This window comes from Aquarana catesbeiana, linkage group LG03 (assembly GCF_042186555.1).
Source record: "Aquarana catesbeiana isolate 2022-GZ linkage group LG03, ASM4218655v1, whole genome shotgun sequence".
In the NCBI taxonomy this organism is placed as follows: Eukaryota; Metazoa; Chordata; class Amphibia; order Anura; family Ranidae; genus Aquarana; species Aquarana catesbeiana.
Window position 1 is genome coordinate 707,750,073 of NC_133326.1, and position 24,980 is coordinate 707,775,052.

At 46.6% G+C, this 24,980-nt stretch overlaps 1 protein-coding gene and 1 pseudogene across 1 annotated transcript in view; both read right to left on the minus strand.

The window, feature by feature from the left end:
- The window catches only part of NYAP1 (neuronal tyrosine phosphorylated phosphoinositide-3-kinase adaptor 1), a 59,152-nt gene that overhangs the window by 22,723 nt on the left and 11,449 nt on the right, over positions 1–24,980 (minus strand). Inside the window, exons 3-6 of the mRNA XM_073623100.1 lie at positions 22,895–23,056; positions 11,029–11,309; positions 7,700–8,788; positions 1,472–1,660 (exon numbers count right to left, since the gene is read on the minus strand). Coding sequence (XP_073479201.1) covers positions 1,472–1,660; positions 7,700–8,788; positions 11,029–11,309; positions 22,895–23,016 — 1,681 coding nt within the window. The 5' untranslated portion in view covers positions 23,017–23,056. The remainder of the gene's footprint in view (positions 1–1,471; positions 1,661–7,699; positions 8,789–11,028; positions 11,310–22,894; positions 23,057–24,980) is intronic.
- Positions 21,452–21,526, minus strand: LOC141135878 (U2 spliceosomal RNA; annotated as a pseudogene).

Sequence of the window (24,980 nt, forward strand, 5' to 3'; positions counted from 1 at the left end):
GAGGGACATTTTTGCCCATTCTTCTTTGCACAATATATCAAGCTCTGTCAGATTGGATGGAGAGCGTCTGTGAACAGCAATTTTAAAGTCTTGCCACAGATTCTCAATTGGATTTAGGTCTAGACTTTGACTGGGCCATTCTAACACATGAACATGCTTTCCAAACCATCCCATTGTAGCTCTGGCTGTATGTTTAGGGTCGTTGTCCTGCTGGAAGGTGAACCTCCGCCCCAGTCTCAAGTCTTTTGTAGACTCTAACAAGTTTTCTTCTAAGATTGTCCTGTATTTGGCTCCATCCATCTTCCCATCAACTCTGATCAGCTTCCCTGTCCCTGCTGAAGAAAAGCATCCCCACAACATGATGCTGCCTCCATGTTTCACGGTGGAGATGGTGTGTTCAGGGCAATGTGCAGTGTTAGTTTTCCACCACGCATAGCGTTTCGCTTTTAGGCCAAAAAGTTAAATTTTGGTCTCATCTGACCAGAGCACCTTCTTCTACATGTTTGCTGTGTCTCCCACATGGCTTCTTGCAAATTGAAAACGGGACTTCTTATGGCTTTCTTTCAACAATGACTTTCTTCTCACCACTCTTCCATAAAGGGCAGATTTGTGGAGAGCACCACTAATAGTTGTCCTGTGGACAGATTCTCCCACCTGAGCTGCGGTTCTCTGCAGCTACTCCAGAGTTACCATGGGCCTCTTGGCTGCTTCTCTGATGAATGTTCTCCTTGCCCGGCCTGTCAGTTTAGGTGGACGGCCATGTCTTGGTAGGTTTGCAGTTGTGCCATAATCTCTCCATTTTCAGATGATGGATTGAACAGTGCTCCGTGAGATGTTCAAAGCTTGGGATATTTTTTTATAACCTAACCCTGCTTTATACTTCTCCACAATGTTATCCCTGACCTGTCTGGTGTATTCCTTGGTCTTCATGATGCTGTTTATACATGAAGGTTCTCTAACAAACCTCTGAGGGCTTCACAGAACAGCTGTATTTATACTGAGATTAAATTACACACAGGTGGACTCTATTTACTAATTAGGTGACTTCTGAAGGCAATTGGTTCCAATATATAAGATTTTAGTTAGGGGTATCAGAGTAAAGGGGGCTGAATACAAATGCACGCCACACTTTTCACATATTTATTTGTAAAAAATGTTGAAAACCATTTATCATTTTCCTTCCACTTCACAATTATGTGTCACTTTGTGTTGGTGCATCACATAAAATCCCAATAAAATACATTTATGTTTTTGGTTGTAACATGACAACATGTGGGGTATGAATACTTTTTCAAGGCACTGTATATCCAAGCAACTGAGAGCCCCCGAGGGTACTGTATCTATAGTATCCAAGACCATAGAAATCCTCTGGAAGGACTGACTGAAAGAACAGCTTATGATTCACTTTATGAGCTATAAAATTGCCAGCTTAGCAATATCCCAATTATCCCATAAAATTTATAAGGATTACCTGTACTCCGATGACATGCTGGGAAGGTCTGACATGGCACAGGAAGCCCCGTCCTGGTCACCCCTCGGGCCATCGCACTGTCCAGGCTCTGCTGACTCCGAACAGGAATTCCGGACACTATAGGTGTATGGGCCCCCTTCTCCGACCTCCCAGCGTTCCCATTCCAGATGCGGGAGCCATCTGTAATTGCTGGAAAGAAAAAGTCTTAGTTGTCATCAATGGACCGCACTGTCCTGTCCTTAAGGTGGTCATCATGCATCGCCTGATAAAAGCAAGCCATTAAGCAGACCCAGTCCTTGCTTGTGGCCACTTATAAGTGTAGGGAGCTCATTAAAAAGTCAACAAAAGGTTGGAAGTGCTTGCAAAAGACCCACGTTTTCAGAGTGAAATATTTGTGTGGCAGGTCAAGCTTTCTATGGAAGTAAGGAAGGAACCCTTATCTACATACTGTATGAATATTGGCCAAGATTGTGGTGGGTCCTAGTGGTGTGGAGATATGAGAGAGGACAAGTAGGTCTTTAATCCTTGGTTGTAAGGTTATGGTTATCCATCATAATATCCATTTCTTAGAGTCATTTGACTTTTAACTGGACATCAGATGGATAACTTACCAAACTTTGTTCCTTGCGTGATCATTCAAGCTTTATGGTGGGGAAGTCAAATGGTGTTAATCTTACAGTTGCTTGTGCAATTGCCATGAATTTTTCCTCTTTCAGGTGTCTTTTGATAGTTATCATACACTGCCGATACCACTAGACGCATCCCAAACATGTTCCCGAATTTACACAGCTAGAGCTCTAGCAACCTAGCCCACGCAGGCTATGGCCTAGGATGGCAGAACTATCAAGGGAATCACACAGCCACCCAATCAACATGTGCAAGAAAGGCCCAGTATGTCGGCAGGTGCAGTCTGTTTTTCACGGTGGGTGGCACTCGACTACAGCAGCATTGCAGTTGGAAGAGAAGTCAAGAGGAACTTGGTTCCTCTATGGTTTCCTGGGTCACTGGGGAAACTATCCAATACCCACTGGAGAACTGGGGAACCCTTATCTCCATACTGTATGACTGTTGGCCAAGATTGTGGTGGGTCCTAGTGGTGTGGAGATACGAGGGAGGACAAGCAGGTCTTTAATCCTTGGTTGTAAGGTTATGGTTATCCATCATAATATCCATTTCTTAGAGTCATTCAACTTTTAACTGGACATCAGATGCAGAACTTACTAAACTTTGTTCATTGTGCGATCATTCATGCCTTATGGTGGGGAAGTCAAATGGTGTTAATCTTATGGTTGCTTGTGCAATTGCCATGCATTTTCCTCTTTTAGGTGTCTTTTGATAGTTATCATACACTGCTGATACCACTAGACGCATCCCAAACATATTCCCGAATTTGCAGCTAGAGCTCTACCAACCTAGCCCACGCAGGCCATGGCCTACGCTGGCAGAACTGTCAAGGGAATCACACAGCCACCCAATCAACATGTGTACGAAAGGCCTAGTTTGTAGGCAGGTGCAGTCTATGTTTTTCCACGGTGGGTGGCACTCGACTACAGCAGCTTTGCAGTTGGAAGAGAAGTCAAGAGGAACTTGGTTCCTCTATGGTTTCCTGGGTCACTGGGGAAGCTATCCAATAGGTTTCTTCCGCCCCATGTAACTGGCCAGCCATCTTGGGTCAGGCAGAGCTAATTTAAGACCCCCGGCTTGGCGCACATTCCCCCGTGTCGATACTGTAGGGACAGGTCACCCGTCTGACAGGGACAGCGATTAGTGGCAGGGAGAGGTTCCAGACTAATAGGGAAAGGATAGGGACACGCCATCCTTCCTGGAGACCTCCCCGTTTGGGTACGGACCAGCCCGGCCCCATTCCGCTCCCCTCAAGACAGATGCTGTCGGCACCCCTGAGACCTGCTCTACTACACATCACCGATACGTTCTGTGAGTGTTCCAGGTTGGGCGTCCAGCCAGGCATGTTGTGAATTATTAAACTGTGACATTAATACAAGTTCTGATCTTTTTCAACCAAACTCAGAGTGTTTGCTTGCCGTCGCACACCACGCCGCACTCCTCCACAAGTTTGCCAAAAGACATGAGAAACTGCACATGCATCAGTGTGTGGCTCTCCTCCACACAGAGCCATGGCTGGTGTGCACCTCTGTCTAGGGGCACGGGTGTTATAAGGTATATCATTGCACATCTGGTGTCTATGTGCACCTCACACATCCAGAGTAGGCATGTGCGGCTCATTTCCGATTAAAGTTCAGACGAATTTTCGTTTTTTTTCTGAAATTCAGATGTATCCAAACTTCCGAATTACAATAGTACCAAATTTAAACAAATCCAAAATAATGAAAAAAAAATTTGGACGAAGTTCGAATCCTTTACGAATAGTTTTCAAATTAGAATTCGAAAAGTTTTCAAATTCGAATAATTTTCGATTCAAATAGATTTCGAATTTCCAAAGAGAATAAAATAGAATAGAAAAAAAAAATAATAGAATAGAAAAGAATATAACAGAAAATAAAAGAATAGAATATAATAAAGTAAAAACAGTAAAACAGAACACAATAAAATATAAAATATAAGAACAGAATATACTAGAATATAATAGAAACAAATAGAATAGAATAACATAGAATATAACCTGCTTCTGAAATTCTAATTTCAAATAGAATACATTTATATTCGAATACATAAGAAAAGAATAGAATAGAAAAGAATAGAATAGAATAAAAAGAATAGAATAGAAAAGACTTAAAAAAAACAATAGCATATAATAGAATAGAAAGAATATAACCATTTCCTAAAATCCAAATAGAATCAATTTGAATTTGAATAGAATAGAAAAAAATAGGTTAAAATAGAATAGAAAATAACACATAAATAAAATAAAATAAAATAAAATAATAAAATAGAAAAGAATATAATAAACAAATAGAAAAAAGAATACAATTAAAAACACAATAAAATAGAATAGAATAAAAGAATATAAGCATTTACCAAAATTCAAATAGAATCAATTCGAATTTGAATAGAATAGAAAAGAATAGACTAGAATAGGAAGATGGTTATATTCATTCTATTCTGTTGTTTTTTTCTATACTATTGTGTTATTTTCTATTCTACTCTATTCTATTCAAATTCGAATTGATTCTGTTTGAATTTTGGAAAATGGTTATATTATTTCTATTCTATTGTTTGTTTAATTACATTCTTGTCTATTCTATTCAAATTTCAGAAGATGGTTATAATCTATTTAATTCTATTCTCTTTTATCTTCTATCCTATTTTGTTCTGTTTTACTTGGGTAAATGCACCAAATGAAAAGTGATCCTACGTCTGAGTATGGCTGGGGGTGGATGGGATGGCTGAGCATGGATGGATGGATAAGTATTGCTGAGTATGAATGGCTGAGCATGGATGGGTGGATAAGTATGACAGAGGGATGGATGAGTATGGATGGCTGAGTGTGGATGGCGGGATGGCTGAGTGTGGATGGCGGGATGGCTGAGTGTGGATGGCGGGATGGCTGAGTGTGGATGGCGGGGTGGCTGAGTGTGGATGGCGGGATGGCTGAGTGTGGATGGCGGGATGGCTGAGTGTGGATGGCGGGATGGCTGAGTGTGGATGGCGGGGTGGCTGAGTGTGGATGGCGGGGTGGCTGAGTGTGGATGGCAGGATGGCTGAGTGTGGATGGCGGGATGGCTGAGTGTGGATGGCGGGGTGGCTGAGTGTGGATGGCGGGATGGCTGAGTGTGGATGGCGGGATGGCTGAGTGTGGATGGCGGGGTGGCTGAGTGTGGATGGCGGGATGGCTGAGTGTGGATGGCGGGATGGCTGAGTGTGGATGGCGGGGTGGCTGAGTGTGGATGGCGGGGTGGCTGAGTGTGGATGGCGGGATGGCTGAGTGTGGATGGCGGGATGGCTGAGTGTGGATGGCGGGATGGCTGAGTGTGGATGGCGGGATGGCTGAGTGTGGATGGCGGGATGGCTGAGTGTGGATGGCGGGATGGCTGAGTGGGGATGGCGGGATGGCTGAGTGGGGATGGCTGAGTGTGGATGGCGGGATGGCTGAGTGTGGATGGCGGGGTGGCTGAGTGTGGATGGCGGGATGGCTGAGTGTGGATGGCGGGATGGCTGAGTGTGGATGGCGGGGTGGCTGAGTGTGGATGGCGGGATGGCTGAGTGTGGATGGCGGGATGGCTGAGTGTGGATGGCGGGGTGGCTGAGTGTGGATGGCGGGATGGCTGAGTGTGGATGGCGGGATGGCTGAGTGTGGATGGCGGGATGGCTGAGTGGGGATGGCGGGATGGCTGAGTGGGGATGGCGGGATGGCTGAGTGGGGATGGCTGAGTGTGGATGGCGGGATGGCTGAGTGTGGATGGCGGGATGGCTGAGTGTGGATGGCGGGATGGCTGAGTGTGGATGGCTCATACAGAGGGATGGATGGATGGCTGGATTAGGCTGCAGTTGTCACTGAACAGCGCTGTGGGCACTACACATCCAGCCCACAGCACTGCTGCATCCGATCTCTCCCCCTCTCCTCTCACACTGTACTGATCGGTACAGAGAGGGGAGAGAGGAACCGGACATGATGCCGGTTTGTCTACATGTGATCGCTCCGTCATTTGACGGAGCGATCACGTGGTAAATGGCCGATGTCAGCGGCCATTTACCGTGATCCGTGATGCCATGGATACTCCCGTGTGCGTGCCCCAGGGTTATCGAGCCGCACTGTAGCCGTCATTCGTCTATAGTGCGGTCGGCAAGTGGTTAACTATACTATATTACCAAAAGTATTGGGACACCTGTCTTTACAAGCGCATGAACGTTAATGGCATCCCAGTCTTATGCCCCGCACACACGGTCGGACTTTGTTCGGACATTCCGACAACAAAATCCTAGGATATTTTCCGACGGATGTTGGCTCAAACTTGTCTTGCATACACACGGTCACACAAAGTTGTCGGAAAATCCGATCGTTCTGAACGCGGTAACGTAAAACACGTACGTCGGGACTATAAACGGGGCAGTGGCCAATAGCTTTCATCTCTTTATTTATTCTGAGCATGCGTGGCACTTTGTCCGTCGGATTTGTGTACACACGATCGGAATTTCCGACAACGGATTTTGTTGTCGGAAAATTTTATCTCCTGCTCTCCAACTTTGTGTGTCGGAAAATCCGATGGAAAATGTCCGATGGAGCCCACACACGGTCGGAAATTTCCGACAACACGCTCCGATCGGACATTTTCCATCGGAAAATCCGACCGTGTGTACGGGGCATTAGTCTGTAGGGTTCAATATTAAGTTGGCCCACCCTTTGCAGCTTCAACTCTTCTGGGAAGGCTGTCCATAAGGTTTAGGAGGGTGTCTATGGGAATGTCTAGGCCACGGTCTCAGCTTTATTTCATCCCAAAAGTTTGAAGGGTGAAGTCAGGGCTTAGACTGTGCAGGTCAGTCATGTTCCTCCACCCCAAACTTACTCATCTATGTCTTTATGGACCTTGCTTTGTGCACTAGTCCAAATCATTTGGTGGAGGGGGGATTATGGTACGGGGTTGTTTTTCAGGGGTTGGGCTTGGTCCTTTTGTTCCAGTAAAGGGAACTCTTAAGGTGTCAGCAAACCAAGACATTTTGGACAATTTCATGCTCCCAACTTTGTGGGAACAGTTTGGGGATGGCCCCTTCCTGCTCCAACATGTCTGCGCACCAGTGCACAAAGCAAGGACTATAAAGACATGTATGAGCGACTTTGGGGTGGAGGAACTTGACTGGCCTGCACAGAGTCCTGACCTCAGCCCAATAGAACACCTCTGGGATGAATTAGAGTGCAGACTGCGAACCAGGCCACATCAGTGCCTGTCTGACCTCACAAATGCTCTTCTGGAAAATGGTCAAACACTCCCATAGACACCCTCCTAAACCTTGTGGACAGCCTTCCCAGAAGAGTTGAAGCTGTTAAAGCTGCAAAGGGAGGGGGCAACTTAATATTAAACTCTACTGACTAAGACTGGGATGCCATTAAAGTTCATGTGCGTGTAAAGGCAGGCATCCCAATACTTTTGGTAACATATTGTATCATAGCATCCTTCCTTGTGGTCATTTGCTAACTGGCGGGGCGCATACAAGGAAAAAAAGGCCCTGGCCTAGAATAATTTCACTAGCTTGGCAAAGACGACATGGCTATTTAGAGCACAGATGCCACCAAATCTAGATTTATTGACTTACGTTCTCCAAGTTGACTTCTACGGCCACATGACATCCTTCTTTGTAACTCCCACACTGAACCTGCTCGGTTATCTTCCATCTGTCCTGTTCCACTTCCACGAGGTTCTGAGGCCTGAACGATGGGTGTTCTTGAGCCCTTTAAGCTGTTCTCATATGCTGGTGGTCTCTTGCTTGCAGGGTACGTCCAGACAGGAGGAGAAGCCTGCTCCCCTTGTACCTGGTGGAGGTGTGCTGAGGGAGGTCGACTGGGGATTGGCGTCCCTGCTCCTGCACGGGATGCTGGGCAGATGAGTCCGGACAAGACTGAAATTTCCCTCTCAGTCTTTTCCTCTAATTGTGAGGCTGGTAGGAGTGAATGTGTCACCTTGACGGAAGAATATACCATGGTGTAGGAAAGAGCTTTGTCCCGAGCATGTCCATGAGGAATAGGCAACATGGATCCCCCTTTTTCTTGTAAGAAAGCTGACCCACGTGGGATTTCAGAGTCTGGCCTGCGTTGGACAGAGTTTTGAGGTGGTAGTGGGGTTGAGTGGCTACGGGCACGACCGGATGGTGGCAGGTGAACAGATGATGATGCTATGGAAGGCACCTCTTTGTGGGGCACTGGCAGCTTGGATGACACAGGCTGTGACGGCTTTGTGACTTTTTGGCCTTTGCCAGAAGGCTCACCCAGAAGAGGAGGTCTGTGCTGCAGAAGATTTGGAAATGGCGGAGGAATGTCAACCTCAGGAGTTCGAGGTGGCGGTGGTCGGCGACGCTGAGGATGACGAGGGATGGATGGGTGCTCTTCATGGACTGGGTATTTCATTTCTTCATATATAGCCTCTTCTTCACCATCTGACTCTTCTTCTGTTGGAGCTGGGGTGGGAGGGGGTGGAGGTCTCCGGGAGACATTGCCGACCATCTCAATGTAGACAGGTTCTTCGGGAGAAGGTGACGAGGCGCGAGTGTTGGGATTTAGAATGGCAGATGAAGAGGCTGGACGATTGGCATAGGCCTCATCAAATGAAGCGGAGAGATGCGTGTGTGGGCTGCGCTGTGGCTTCTGCGGTGGCAACCGGCGAGAGTCAGAGGCACTTTTTAGGGACCCTACAAAAGAAATAAACATAAGATTTTCATAGGATTTTAATTTTTTTTTAATTGTTTAACTTAGTTTGCTTTACTATGTTCATTTCAGGCTGGACTTCCCTTTCCAGCTCAAGCTCTATCTGGGCAATCTGAAAGTGTTCCTTGGCCAGCTACTGTAAATGTCAAAATCCCTTCAATGTTTTCTGGGTTTCTTGTGTGGCCTCCTAGTTAGACATAGTTAATACAGCATCAGGAAGCTTTCTGGTGCTTAGTAAATGTCCATAGCACCTCAACTAGCTGTTCTGAACTTGAGCAACGACCCTACTCAGAGTAGATCCCACCACACTGCCCAGTTATTTCGTAGAATATGCCCAACAACCCTTTGGGACTTGTTTACACGTGCTTCAAAATGTTGCATTGGACACATTTTTTTAAAGCACCTTGAATGCCAACCAAAGCCCCTACACTAAAAAAAATGGTTACCTTACAGTCCTGTTCACATGCTGCATTTGCTTTGCTTAAAAAACTATACCCCGTGTCGCTTTCTTGGTGCTTCAAAGCGTCTCTAAAGCCTCCATAGAAGTCTATGGCAACGCTCTTTGAAAGGCTTTTATTCAGCGATAGCTTTGCTTTGTTTTGGATGTATTACAGGTATGAGACATCCCAGGATGCACTGGGAAATCAACAAGCGAACCGCAAAGACGTCATGAGCAGTCACTTCCAGTTCATGTGTATATATTCTGGAAGTGCCTGGTGCAGACGTCACACCTGGCGTGCAGCGTGGAGCAGCAGGAAAGTGAGCAGGGTCGGGACTGGAGCGGAACAACCAGCAGGCAGTAGATGTGGTGTGCAACATGGGAATGCTAGAGAAAGAGGACTGAGCGGCAGAGGATCAGCAGAGCTGGGGGACCACAGCAAGAGAAACTAGCAGCATGGTAGCAGTATAGCAGAAGGTGAGTGGGAACCAGAGAGAGAGGGGGGTCAACAAACCAGAGGATCACCAGAGCTGGAGGTTACTACTGAGTGTGGCGGATGAGCAGAGCTGGGGGTTACTACTGAGTGGGGATCAGCAAAGCCAGAGGTACTACTGAGTGGGGTATCAGCAAAGCCAGTGGTACTACTGAGCAGGGTATCTGCTAAACAGGGCCATCTTAATAGCATCATGGGCCCCTGGGCAAAGTAATGCACTGGGGCCCCTACCAGCTTGCCCCAATTTACGCACCTACTTTCAAGAAATAAAGTATAAATAGTTGATAGAATTAAACATGGATTCATTAGTACTTTCAATAAAATCAATTTTACAAAAGGAAAACATTCCATAAATCAAAGACTAATCAACACAAAGGGCACAGTACAGGGGGAAATGCAGAAGGGCACAGTACAGAAGGGGGCAGGAGGGCACAATACTAGGATCAGGAGGGCACAGTATAGGTTCTGGGAAGCTTCTCGGGACACGGCCATCTCGGGACAGTTTAGTAAAAAGCATGAATGTCCCAGGCAGTTGGCAAATATGATGTAATGCAAGATTATTGTGGGGCCCCATGCCCCTGAGGCCCCTGGGCAATGCCCAGGCGTGCCCTTGCATTAAGATGGCCCTGCTGCTAAACAAGGGTACTAATAAGCTGGGGATCTGCTGAGTGGGGATACTACTGAGCCAGGGTCTTACTGGGCCCATTTAAAGCAAATAGAATAGCAACACACAGGGCTTTTGCCAAGCTTCATTAAAGCCTCAAAAAAGCATCACAAAGCATCAAAAACACATCAAAAAAGCAGGTTGAAGCGGTAGGCGCTTTAATGTTTGTTACAGTCAAAGCAAGCGTACATGTGCCCTTAGAAATCTAGGCCAGTGTTAAGCTGGCAGATTACTATAGGTGAAGAATCAGCTTGTCTGATGGTGGTTTCATGCCGATTTGCCCGACCATGGGACCTGATGCATGCTTGGTAAGGTGTATGTTCCCCCTGTTTAGAAAAGAGAAGAGCTCTTCATAAAACAATGAGCACTATACCCAAAAGGTTTTTTTGTTCCTTGGAGCAGCCACTACCAGGCCTAACTCTCAACAACCAATGCTTTGTTTTCAAATACTAGTCTTTGGACTAGAACGCTTATACATCTATTTCATAGATTGGCCTGGTTTAGCTCTTCTATAGCCTGGACAGGAGACTTTAGAACATATATGGAGGAACCTGTAAAAGTCTTTATGTGGATAAAATGATGGAATACCTGCAGGTACTCTTGGTTTTACGTATTTGCCTGCTCTTACCTTCTTTTCTGAGCCTACGTTCCTCTGCTGTCCTCCCATCTCCACCAAAGCTGAGTTTTGTGCTGGGGTTCCTCTTGGGTTTAGCCGGGGCCCTCCTCCCAGGTGGACCCCCTTCATTTCCGCTCTCCTCTGGTGCGCTGCCCACCGAGTGACAGGAAAGGGATCGAGGGGCCATGGCACTAGCACAAGGGAGAGGGGCCCGCTCCTGAGAGGCTGGCATCGTCATGAAGCCCATTCGAAAGTGGCGGCGGAAGGAAGCCATGTCCCGAACCTTACCAGAGCTGCAAAAGAATACGGATAAACGAGTTTATACAATTTTCACCAAGAAGGAGTCTCAATGAAATGTAATAACAAAAACAAATTATCCAACACATTTATTTTCCAGCAGCTGCCTGATACTTTACTGTAATTGCAGTCAAACTTTTGAGCTTTTACTTTAAGGCTCTTCCCCAGCCTAGACCATGGGTCTCCAAACTTTCTAAACAAAGGGCCAGTTTACTGTACTTCAGACTTTAGGGGGCCTGAACTGTGGCCATTGGGAGACAAACATACCCCAGTGTCAGTGGAAATAAAAAGCTTACATAGTGCCTGTGGTCAGTAAGAGTACAAATTGTGCCCCATCATTGGTATCAGTGGAAGGAATAGTGCCCCATCGTTGGTGTCTGTGGGAGGAATGGTGCCCCATCAGTGGGAGGAATAGTGCCCCAATGTTGGTGTCAGTGGGAGGAATAGTGCCCCAATGTTGGTTTCAGTGGAAGGAATGTGGACCCATCGTTGGTGTCTGTGGGAGGAATAGTGCCCCATCAGTGGTGTCAGTGGAAGGGATAGTGCCCCACAATTGTCGTGAGTATGAGGCACAGAGCTCCATCATTGGTGTTAGTGGGAGGAACAGAGCTCCATCATTGGTGTCAGTGGGAGGAATAGTGCCCAATGTTGGTGTCAGTGGGAGGAATAGTGCCCAATGTTGGTGTCAGTGGGAGGAATCGTACCCCGTTATTGGTGTCAGTTGGAGGAATTGCGCCCCATCGTTGCTTTCAATGGGAGGAATTCTGCCCCATCATTGGTTTCAGTGGGAGAAATAGTGCCCCAGTGTTGGTGTCAGTGGAAGAAATAATGCCCCATCATTGGTGTCAGTAGTAGATATAAGGCCCAGTCATTAGTGTCATAGAAGGAATAGTGCCCCATCCTTGGTTTCAGTGGGAAGAATAGTGCCTCGTATCAATAGGAGGAACAGTGCTCCAAGGGCATTAAGGAAAGCAAAGGGCTGCATTTGGCCCAGAGGCCACAGTTTGGAGATGACTGGAGACCACTGTCTTAGACCAATCACCTTTGGAGATGGTAGCCTGCTGGGTAGGAAGAAATGTATTTGCCTCTAAAGGTTGGACAAGCCAGTTCTGATAGCTGGGTCAGAGTAAGGATTTCTAAGTTAAGCACATCATCCCGATCAGACTGACCCATTTAGTCAGTCCCTAGGTGGTTCCATAAGGCCAGGACACTACCATTTTATATCTGCATGCAGCTCATAACTCTCATCCAAACCTGGTTAACTCTTTTCTACCCTTAATTCCTTACTTTACCCCCTACTTCCTCCACCCACCAACTTGCTTACTGCCCAGCGTCCAGCTTTCTCCCCCAACCAACAAACCAGCTCCAACACCACCCTCACACCATACTTTCCTCCTTCAAGTTTCCAAGCTCCTTTCTATGGCCCACCTCACTACCTGTTCCCTCATAATTACTGCGGCCACCTTCCTGATCTATAATAAACTCTCTACCCCACATTTTCAACATCTCAATCTCCTCTGGCACCTTTCCCTCCTCGCTCAAACATTCACTGGTTTCCCCATACTTAGAAAACCCTTACTGGACCCCAACTGTTTGAATAACTTAAGACTTAGCTTCCTGCTCCCGTTTGCCTTTAAGCTTGTTGCTACCTCACTGACAACAATCTTCTCGATCCCCTACAGTTCAGCTTGCGCCCACAACAATCCACTAAAACTGCCTTACTAAAACCTCAACCAACAATAACGTACTAACTGCTGAAAACCAACAGCCATTACTCCATACTCATACTCTTAGATCTTTCTGCTGCCTTTGACGCAGTTGACCACCCACTCCTCCTCAATAAACTCCACTCCCTGGACCTCCGTGACTCTGCTCTATGCTGGTTCTCCTCCTACCTATCTCAGAGCACTTTCAGTGTCACATACAACTCCATCTCCTCCGCCCCTTGTCCTCTTTCTGTTGGGGTACCCCAAGGCTCCCTCCTTGGGCCCCTCCTATTTTCTCTCTAAACCTCTTCCCTGGGCCAGTTGATAACCTCCCATGGCTTCCAATACTACCTCTATGCTAACGACACCCAGATCTATCTCTTGACCCCTCAACTCACCCCCTCACGTATCACAAATTTACATGAGCGACATATCAGTATGGATAAACAAATACTTGGGGGGCACACCCTAAAAAATGCAATAAAGATGGTGCAGCCATAAGACCATACAAACAGAACAAAATATTACAGCTCATACATACAAAAATGACATTTAACTCCTGCAAGGCTATTTAAAACACCTGAACATTTTCAAACAAATATGGGGATTTAGTCACACCATATGGCTTAAGTCCATTTTCTGCATCAAAGTACCCCATTGTCAGTGGGTCCTACGCCATTCGTAGAATGAGAGATCCTGCTTCTCTGAACCATGGGAGAAATACACTCCTCTATAAGGGAGAAATAAAGTATGTGCCCTCCAAGTATTTATTTGTCTATTGTATGGATCCCGACTAGATCCCTTGGGATGGAGCATCCCACCCCCCACCATTACCTCTTAGTGTCCACCTGTGTTTTTTTAGGAATTCTTTATTTCTCCCATATAGAGGAGTGTATTTCTCCCATGGTTCAGAGAAGCTGGATCTTCCATTCTATGGATAGCGTTGGACGCACTGACAATAGGGTACTTTAAGTAAGTGGGCTTAAGAACCGTATAGCCATATGGTGTGACTAAATCCCCATATTTTTGCAATAGATTTGCAGGAGTTACATGTCATTTTTGTATGTGTGCACTGTAATATTTTGTTCTTTTTATATCAGTATGGATGCCTCACCAGGGGACTTGTGCTTTTAAGCGCAAAGAAATTATATGCTTATAGGGAGAAGCTTAAAATTTCCCTGACACCTCCTCTCATGCTCACCTCCAGGACTTCTCCAGAGCCTCTCCCATCCTCTGGCAAGAGATGACCAGAGAGTAAACTAGGAGCTTAGTGGTGTCATTGGTTAGAAAGGGGAATATTTTGGAGAAGATGTTGCAGGGGTTAAGGCGGCTGGATTTGGACAGTGAATGGAACGTGAGGCCGAAAAGGATACTTCAGAGTCCAGGATTACACCTAGCACCCTGGCATGTGGGGATGGGCTGATAGTTGTGCTATCGATCATGATAGAGAAATCAGGGGAAGGGGCACGTGGGGGAGGAAAAATGATTAGCTCGGTTTTGGATAGATTGAGTTTGAGATTATTAGCAGGTAGAATAACTCATATACCCATGACTAATATTTTGGCTCTGATAAGAGTTGAAACATATTCCCTCCGATCTAGGAGAATGAGTGGAGATGGTGATCCCAGACAGTTTGGTGCCAATTTTGAATGACTCTTTCCTGCTTGTCTGTCCCGCAGTCACGAAGCCTGAGAGGATTCTTTGATGGTTTGCTCCAGCGAGGTGTTATTTTCTAAATTACTTGGGACATACATCCCCTTAGACCTGTCGCAAATCTTCAAACTTAACTCCCCCCATCTCCTCACTAAAACCCGCATCTCACTAGAGACCTGGCATCGAGGACTACACTCATGGTTTGGTAGATGCAATCTTCTTAAGATGTGTATCTTACCCAAATATCTGTACCTCTTCCAAGCCTTACCGATCAAGATACTGCTAATTATTTTCAACAAGTACACTCCCTCTTCATCAAATTTGTATGGGCACACAAACGACCTTGCATTCCCCGATGCCAATTACCTTTACCTAAACAGTATGGAGGCATCGCTCTTCCAGATATACTGAAATATTTTCAAGCAATACACCTAGGCAGACTCATAGATTGGAACCGACATTCTCCAGGCAAACTATGGGTTCAAATTGAACAAGCCCAAACAAATATTCCTCTAAAGGGAGCACCTTGGTGCATAACCGACCTACCGCCGGCACTGAAAACGCACCCCTCAATCGGTCCCACGGTCACTGCATGCTCAAGAATATTCACACAGACCCCTCTTTCAACGATGGATTCACCCCTACTTCCTATTCTCGGGAACCCTAGGTTCGTCCCAGGCCTTGAAAATCCACGTTTTCACACTCTACGACATAACTACTATGTTCAGGCTTCACACTTCCTGATGTCAGGAAATGGGCCCTCCATATCTTCTTTAACAGACCCGCTCGGTTCCTTCCGCCTACCATTCTGGAATGCCTTACAACTTCATCACTTTCTCCATTCTCTACAGAAACTTTGGCCGCTAACTGTCCACCTTTGAAGAATATTTTCTATATCACTGCTTCCCAACCTCTTCAAGTACCACCAACAGGCCGTGTTTTGGAAAATGTTCCTTTAGATAAAATACCAAGCCATTGACATTGATTTACAGTAAAACACCTGTGCAAGGTTAAGGAAATCAGGAAAATATGCCCTACTGGGGCTACTTAAGGACTGAAGTTGGGGACCACTGATCTGTATCTATAACCACATGCCTACAGGATCATGTTAGGGACCACCGATGGGAGACTCTTTGTCAGCTAGGTGTTAATTCAGGTCTTAGCTGGCCATTCAGATGATGCCACATTTGTCCGTACAGTCTTCCAAGGAGAACACCTGTTTGGTGACAACTATCAAAGGTGAGATTCCTCTTCACTTTGGGGAGATTTTTCCCCAGTCTATCAAAAAATATTTTTTTTAATCCGCTTTTTTAGGTATAGTCAGGCTATGGAAGGTCTTATGTCTGGGCAGTTTGATTGTGAACTCTTTACTATAAGGTGGTTAGGAGTGCCTAGTACAAACATTCATCTTGCTTGCTTTTTTTTCCATCTCCCGGCAAATACAATGGTGCTGTGCCCGCACTGTAGAGGTTAATTGCTCATTTTTGTCGAGATGAGAGATTAAGGGAAATGGACTTACTTGACCCTGTGACCCTCCTCACACAATACCAGTGTCCCTGTAGCTCCTGCTTAAAACCCCTTGAGGTCTACTGGTCTTGAGAGCAGTAAACTACTGTAGTCATGATGTCATCAAGCCATACCAGGCTCCATAGACCTGTTCTGGATGTGAGAACGTCAGGAACAGTCCACCGCTGGATCGTGGGGAGCGCCATTTTCCGGTGGAGTGGAGGATCGCGTGAGTGTAAAAGCTTCCTCCTCTCCACTGGACAAAACAAGCACTCTCTCCGCATTGCAAAGGGAAAACTTTTTTAGAAACAAATGGGACAGTGCTACAACCTCTACTGTGATCTAAAAGTGGATCTAAAACCACTTTTAGATCACAGCTCTGGCTGAAAGGTATCTGGAATCTCACCAATTCTTAATCCACGAAGAAAAGCCAGAACACCGGTATAAATCAGCAAAACGGTTGTCCTTCATTATACAGAGTGGAACACAGCCATAAAAATGGCAAGACATTTCGGTCGTTGAAGACTTAATTATATTAAAGTGTTACTAAACCCAGGAGCCTGCATTCACTATATCTGGTCTCCCACAGTACACAGAACATGGAAATGCAATTATTTTAGTAAATATAAACAGCTAAATACATTTTCTCATCAGCAGTATATAGCAGTCTTGTGATTTCTTTCAGTTCCTGGTGAAGCTTGTAGGAGGAGTTTTCATACTGCACTGAGCTGTCCTATGAGGAAGCAGGACCCCCGACCCTCTGTCTGGGCAGTGCCGATTGGCCCTGTGCTGATCACATGCACTCTCCCAAGAAAAAAAAAAAACAACCTCTCTAGCAATACACACCCAACTGAGCATGTGCAGCCTGACTCCAAAGGTTCTGTCTTATCCGGACTTGTCCAGGGGGACAGCGCAGGGAGGGGCGGATCTATACATACAAGATCAAGCAGCCTTTTTACTAGGGATGGGCCGAACAACCCCCGGTTCGGTTCGCACCAGAACATGCGAACATGCACAAAATTGTTGCGAACATGCGAACCCTAATAAAGTCTATGGGACACGAACATGAAATAAGTGCTTATTTTAAAGGCTTATATGCAAGTTATTGCCATAAAAAAAGTGTATGGGATCCCGGGTACTGCCCCAGGTTTTTCAGGAGCAGTGATATTAATAATGCTTAAAGTGAAACAATAAAAATGAAATATTCTTTTAGCCCGGGTTCACACTATACCGGGCTGCGGATCGCCCATGAGTGCTGTGCGTCCCTGTTCCCCGTTTCAGGGACGAATCAGGGCCGATTCTATGCCTGAATTCGGCCCTGAAACGGAGCCAAAGACGCACAGCGTTTTTGTGCAGTGCGCTCCGCAGCCGCCCCGGAGATATGTGAACCGGCTCCATAGGGAGCCAGTCACATTCTCCTACTATGCGAATTAGATGCGGGGAAACGCACATCTAATTCGCATAGGTGTGAACCCGGGCTGAAATATTGTGCCTAAGGGGTCCCCTTAGTCTGCCTGTAAAGTGGCGCATCTGTTTGATGTGTAGAACAATGCCACAGCAAAATTACATTTCTAAAGGAAAAAAATGTCATTTAACCACTTCAATACCAGGCACTTAGACACCTTCCCGCCCAGGCCAATTTTCAGCTTTCAGCGCTGTCGCAATTTGAATGACAATTGCGCGGTCATGCTACACTGTACCCAAACAATTTTTTTATCATTTTGTTCCCACTAATAGAGCTTTCTTTTGGTGGTATTTGATCACCTCTGCGGTTGTTTTTTTTTTTTGCGCAACAAATAAAAAAAGACCGAAAATTTAGAAAAAAAACAACTTTTTCTTTGTTTCTGTTAAAAATTTTTGTAAATAAGTACGTTTTCTTCTTCAATGACGGGCACTGATACGGCGGCACTGATGGGCACCGATGAGGTGGCACCAATAAGGTGGCACTGATGAGGTGGCACTGACGGGCACTGATGATGGGCACTGATGGGCACTGATAGGTGGCACTGATGGGCACTGATAGGTGGCACTGGTATGCGACACTGATGGGCACTCATAGGTGGCACTGGGCACTCATAGGCAGCACTGATGGGCACTCATAGGCGGCACTGATGGGCACTCGTAGGTGGCATTGATGGGTACTTATGGGTGGCACCGATGGGTACTTATGGGTGGCACTGATAGGTGGCACGGATGGGCACTGATAGGTGGGCACTGATGGGTACGGATGGGCACTGACAGGTGGCACTGATGGGTACGGATGGGCACTGACAGGTGGCACCGATGGACACTGATGGGTGGCACTGATGACACTGATTGGTGGCACTGATCCTCCTAAGGGTGGCATTGCTGGGCATCTAGGCAATATTATGGTGCCAATCAGTGCCCATTTCTGGGCACTGATTGGCACAGATTGGGCACTGACTGGGCACATTGGGCACATGTGGATGGCCATGGGGTACATACCTGGCCATCCACATGTTGCCCCTTCCCTGGTGGTCCTAGTGGCGATCCCTGGTGGTCCAGTGTGGTGATCTGAGGGGGGGCTGCGCTGATAAACAATCAGCGCAGACCCCCCCCTGTCAGGAGAGCCGCTGATCTGATCTCCTCTACTCACGTCTGTCAGACGTGAGTGAGGAAAAGCCGATCAATGGCTCTTCCTATTGACATGGTGATCAGCCGTGATTTGAACACGGCTGATCGGAGGCTCTTTACCAAGATCGGTGGAGCGGTGGGTCAGATTGACCCACCGATCGCCGCGATGCGCGCCCCCCGCATATGACGCCCAGTCAGGATAACGGAACCACTTCCCGGACGTCAATCCGCTATAGGCCGGGTGGGAAGTGGTTAAACTTGCTCGCGGCTGTAATGTATTACTGGCTCCCGGCAATATAGATGAAAAATCAAGGGAAAAAAATTGGCGTGGGTCCCCCCCCCCCAGTCTATGCCAAAATGTAAATTGGCGTGGGGTCCCCCCCCAAAATCCATACCAGGCCCTTAGGGTCTGGCATAGATTTTAAGGGGAACTCCACGCCAAAATTTAAAAAACAATTGGCTTGGGGTCTCCCCTAAAACACATACCAGACCCTTATTTGAGCAAGCAGCCTGGCAGGCCAGGAAAGGACCCGAAAGACAGAAGTCGCCGGGAGGCCTCCCAAGGAGGCAGAGTTTTTTCAGGGTTTTTTATTTTTTGATAAAAAGGAAATGTCAAAAACTGTCTATTGTGGTTTTTACTTTTTGACACTTTTTTGGGTGAATGGGTAGGGATACAATGTACCAGATACCCATTCACATTGGGAGGGGCGTGGGATCTGGGGGCCCGCTTGTTAAAGGGGGCTTCCAGATTCCGATAAGTTCCCCACCCGCAGACCCCCACAACCACCGGGCCAGGGTTGTGGGGACGAGGCCCTTGTCCCTATCAACATGGGGACAAGGTGCTTTGGAGGGACCCCAAAGCACCCTCCCCATGTTGAGGGCAAGCGGCCTGGCATGGTTCAGGAGGGGGAGGCGCTCGCTGGTCCCCCCCCCCTTTCCTGGCCTGCCAGGCTGCTTGCTTGGATAAGGGTTTGGTATGGATTTTGTGGGGATCCCATGCCAATTTTTAAAAAATTTTGGTGTGGAGTTCCCCTTAAAATCTATATCAGACCCAAAGGGCCTGGTATGGATTTTGGGGGGACCTCATGCCATTTTTTTCTTAATTCTGTCTTAGGGTTCCCTTTAAACACTTCAATGCAATATTATATACTCTGCACTGACTTCACTGTGTGTGTGTATGTGTGTGTGTGTGTGTATATATATATATATATATATATATATATATATATATACACACACACACACACACACACACACTAGACTGCCTGCACTGTATATATAATCTACAGTGAATGCATTATATATATATATATATATATATATATATATATATATACACTAAGCTGCCTGCACGCCACTAACTAACCTGCCTAATCTAGCTCAAACTTTCCTCTCCAGGTTATCACACTATACACGGCTGTCGTGTAAGCAGCCTTATATAGTGTGGGGCGTGGACTTTGTGCCAATCATGGCTCTCACAGCAGATCGCACGGTGATTGGCCAAAGCATGCAGGTCAGGTGAATGCTTTGGCCAATCAGCAGTTATCAATGCACTGCGATCTCATCATGGGGCGCTCAAATTTGCCATGCACGACCCATATGTTCTGTTCGTTTGTGAGCAAATGAACACCCGATGTTCGACTCAAACATCGGGACCATCCCTACTCACATAAAGAGTGAAACACAAAAACATGCAACGGGTGTTTACACTGATCCTCCACTAGGGAAGGACCTTACCCTGATCCCCCGGGGTGTTAGGCTCCAGACAGAGACTGAGGTACCTCACTAGGGTCCATCTAGCCGAAACCAGATGGACCCCCGTTCTCTGGAAGGTCTGCCGAAACAGACCCACCCAAGTACTAGGTGGGACTCCCCCCGAAGGGAGACCCCATGAGAGAGGGTGAACCAAGCCAAACGGCCTATTATCCACCCCCTCCCAGGACTTTCAGAGTAGGCCCGAGGACCCACACCCTACTCATCACACAGTGACAAACGTGTATGCACATCAAACGAAAAAATACAAAAAAGTGACAAACACGGGAATATATAAAAAGAAAGTGGGGAGAAGGAAGGTGGGAGAGTGAAAAGTGACCATTGTGTAATACAGCCAGGAATAAAAATTTCCCCTGGTCCTAGCCAAAAGGCTTGGCCCTAGAGGCAGGTGTGAAAAAAGTGTGTATGGTGAAGTGACCTTGGTGCCAACACTCAAAGTGCCCCCTTAACACTTGTGAGATTATGGCACCCCTGAACTGCCACTTCAGGGGCACATTCACCACGGGCTTTTTCTCTCAACCTGGACCAACAGCCCAGGCCGATGAAGCCCCGCCCCAGCCAGGAAGCTATCAGAACATAGTGAGGGCCTCATAGGGAGATTAATTGGCAAAATCTCCCCATGGGCCCCAGTACTCCCACCTAATTATATTCGGTGGTACCGGCCAATTCCCCTCAATAACACCGCAAAAGGGGCAGGCTTTCCCAACCGAAAAACTGAAAGGGGCAAAAACCACACAAATCTAGGCCTGAAGGCCAGGGACCCGACCCTTCAGCCGGACCCAGTGGTTCTCCATCCTCATCAGAAGGCTTCCCTTTCGGCTATGAACCGCTCCAAGTCACCTTTACTCCAGCAGGTTTTGCATAGCAACCGCCATCCCATCTCCACCTCGCCGTAGATCAGGGACGGAAGGAAGCGCCACCTCCTAGAAACAAAAGAACAGATACTACTCTTGATCTTAGCCAAAAGGCAGAGAAGCGATGTGTGTGCACTTTTTTTTGGCACCGGGTGGAAGTTTTTGGGTGTGTTTTGCACGCCACTGGCTTTTCAAAAAAAAAAAAAAATCTTGGGACCATCCCTACTTTTTACACAATGGATTAACCTCTTAGGTTCCACAGTGAGTATAACAAGCATGCTTTACTGCATATACAGACCAATTTTACTGTTGTGGAATTAGTAACACTTTAATGATAAAGGCCCAAACACCCAAACAGACAAAACGCGTTGAATGTTTATGGCTGTGTTACACTCTGTAAAATACAAGACAACCACTTTGCCGATTTATACCAATGTGACGGCTTTTCTTTGTGGATAAACCTTTTTTTTTTGGAGTTGTGCTTTAAGCATTTTTTGGCTAAGGGCATTAGATACAGCCAATGCATTTCAGAGGGAAAGGATTGCTTCTTGAGGGCTTAGACAAAGTTTTTTGAAATACACTTGAATTATGGCTAGGGTGTCCTAACAGCAATGCCGATTCCCATCTGGATCCATTTAGGACATGCTAGACTTAATCCAGCTTTAACTCAGGCTAAAGAGGTGTAGATATGTAAGAGGTGTTCCCTGGGACCTCAAGGGTTCCTCCATGGTAAAAATGGTTGAAAAGACTGGACTAATCCAAGAAATTAGCTCAGACCAGGAAGGCTTTTCTTCATATCAAGGGCAGTAAATAGTGAGCTGCCTTTTCTTTTTCTGAATCAACTGTCAGGATCAGAATTTCACTGCGGAGCCACCTGAGATGCTAGACAGCACCCTTTCTGATTCCTTGAACAATCTTGCCTTGTACCTTGTTCCTGGTGAACCTCAAACTCTTTGCTCCTCCCATTAACTTCCTATTTAGGCCATGTCTCTGCACTGTTTGCCAGATTATTGTGCTCCCTCCAACAGATATCTTGCTCCTTTGCGTACCTGCAGCTGTCCTTATCTCCACTACCACTCATTACCAAACTCTTGACAACACTTCTGCTTTATCCCAACCTGCAACCACTTGTTACTGACCTTTGGCTCATTTACTGACTATGCTTCTGCTTGATCCCAACCTGCTAAACCTGCTACTGGCCCCCGGCTTGCTCACCTCCTGGTGGTGCGATCCTGAGGACCATGACCTGGTGCTAACACGCAGCAAAGCCCATCTCCACCATCAGGAGCTCTAGTGAATACCGGTTAGTGCTTAGACCCCGCACCTCGGGTGAGCCCACGTCATCCGACAGGGTGACCTGCCTGTGTACTTATCTAGCTGGTCTGTAGGAGCCTCTCCTATTGCTATAGCTACTGGTCTTCGAGCCTGACCTCTGACATCAACTTTGCAGAGAGAGAAAAATTAGCACATGATACGAGTTTGGACCCGTCCTACCTCTTCTTAGGCTCCTCTTCTTTCTGTCTCCACTCCACCCGGCTCTTCCTGTACAGCAGATTCATTTCTCCAGCCTTTTCTTTCCCAAGATGTGTCACAGTGTCAGGGGAGCTTGGGGTCATCTTCTGGAGTCTCACCTCTAGACCCCCCAGATGACGGAGACTGTGGGACAAAAAAAAAAAACACGGTACAATCTGAAAAATGGTGCTCTCAGAACTTGACTGGCAGAAACAAAGTAGTTAAAGTTAGATGATTTATCGGCTTATATTTTACCTTCCCTGCCCCCCACCCCTCAAATTTATAAATAAGCCACTTGGTATCTGTGTTTCTCTATGCAATGCCGTGTATTGTACATGGCTTCCTGAAAATGTCATGGCACCCTCCCTCAGTACTCCTCTCAAGAGCCCTCAGTCCTGATGCAAGCAGTGGTCTTCCTCTTGGGAAAAGTTATGCAAATATGAAAATGCCTAATTGGGTGGGTGTCAGTCCGGATAAGTGGGTGTTCCTATCTGCATTCAGACTGTCCTAAGTAAAGCCTACATGTGATGCTGAGCCTCCATGATTGAAAGAGGGACAGGCAGGGATTGTCAGTCTGGGGAGGAAAAAGATAGATGATGCTCAATGTCCTCCTTCAATCCAGAGCTGCTCTCTGCAGTACCATTTGTTTCCTCTAGATGTCCTCAGTCTTCCAGGTTAAATGATGCCCAGCATCATTTAACCTGGAAGACTGAGGATATACTGTGAGTGCAGGGCAGTATGGACCCGCCCCTGAGGAAGCACTCTTCAGTCATATAATGACGCAGAGAGCAGAGCTGACATAATGCATTAATAAACACCGCCCAGCTCAGAGAAAAGGCGAAGAAAAAGAGAACAATGACAACGCCCCATATGTTCTGTTCGTTTTTGTGAGCAAACGAACACCCGATGTTCGAGTCGAACTTGCGTTCGACTCGAACATTGCGACCATCCCTACTTTTTACACAATGCAGAGGATTAAACCCTTAGGCTACACAGTGAGTATACCAAACATGCTTTACTGCATATACAGACTCATTTTATTGTTGTGGGTTTAGTAAGACATTTTAATGATAAAGGCCCAAAACAGACGAAACGCGTTGGATGGACATGGCTGTGTTCCACTCTGTAAAATACAAGACAACCACTTTGCTGATTTATACCAATGTGCCGGCTTTTCTTTGTGGATCGAACTGCATTCAGACTGTCCTAGGTAAAGCCTATATGTGATGCTGAGCCTCCATGATTGAAAGAGGCAGGCCAGTGATTGTCAGTCTGGGGAGGAAAGTGATAGATAATGCTCAATGTCCTCCTTCAATCCAGAGCTGCTCTCTGCAGTACCATTTGTTTCCTCTAGATGTCCTCAGTCTTCCAGGTTAAATGATGCCCAGCATCATTTAACCTGGAAGACCGAGGATATACTGTGAGTGCAGGGCAGTATGGACCCGCCCCTGAGGAAGCACCCTTCATTCATATAATGATGCAGAGAGCAGAGCTGACATAATGCATTAATAAACACCGTCCAGCTCAGAGAAGTGGCGAAGAAATAGAGAACAAAGACTTCGGAAGAGCTGCCTGGTGTCAGGGTAGGGGAACATGCAACATGTCATGAGAAATTGGGATTGTGTTGCACTTAAAACTAGAATTATCAGTATGTATTTTCTAATGCAAGCAGTATGTCTGATCCTGTGCAACAGAGCTCAGACGGGCAGAAGAAGAGGAAGTAGAACAAGGAGCAAATCAGTTATTCTGCTATGCAAGGAGCATGCTGATAGGAAGAAAGAGCAGAGTGACAGAAAGATGCGCATCATCTGTTGTTTCTCCTTTCACAGGCTGGGGGGAGGGACAGGACTTATAAGTAATACTGAACTGCAGTGCAGAACAAAATCACGTATACTGCCGTGTCAGACAGGGCTGTGCTATGTGGCAGAGCTGTAAAGATTTCCTGACCGTCAGGGCTGGGCTCAGCCCTTCCTTCTCTGAGCTGGTTGCTCAGCTGTCGGATACTTGCCAGCTCCTATCTCTCCACAGGCACTCAGCTGTTGATGATATCCTGCTCGTCAATCCTGCC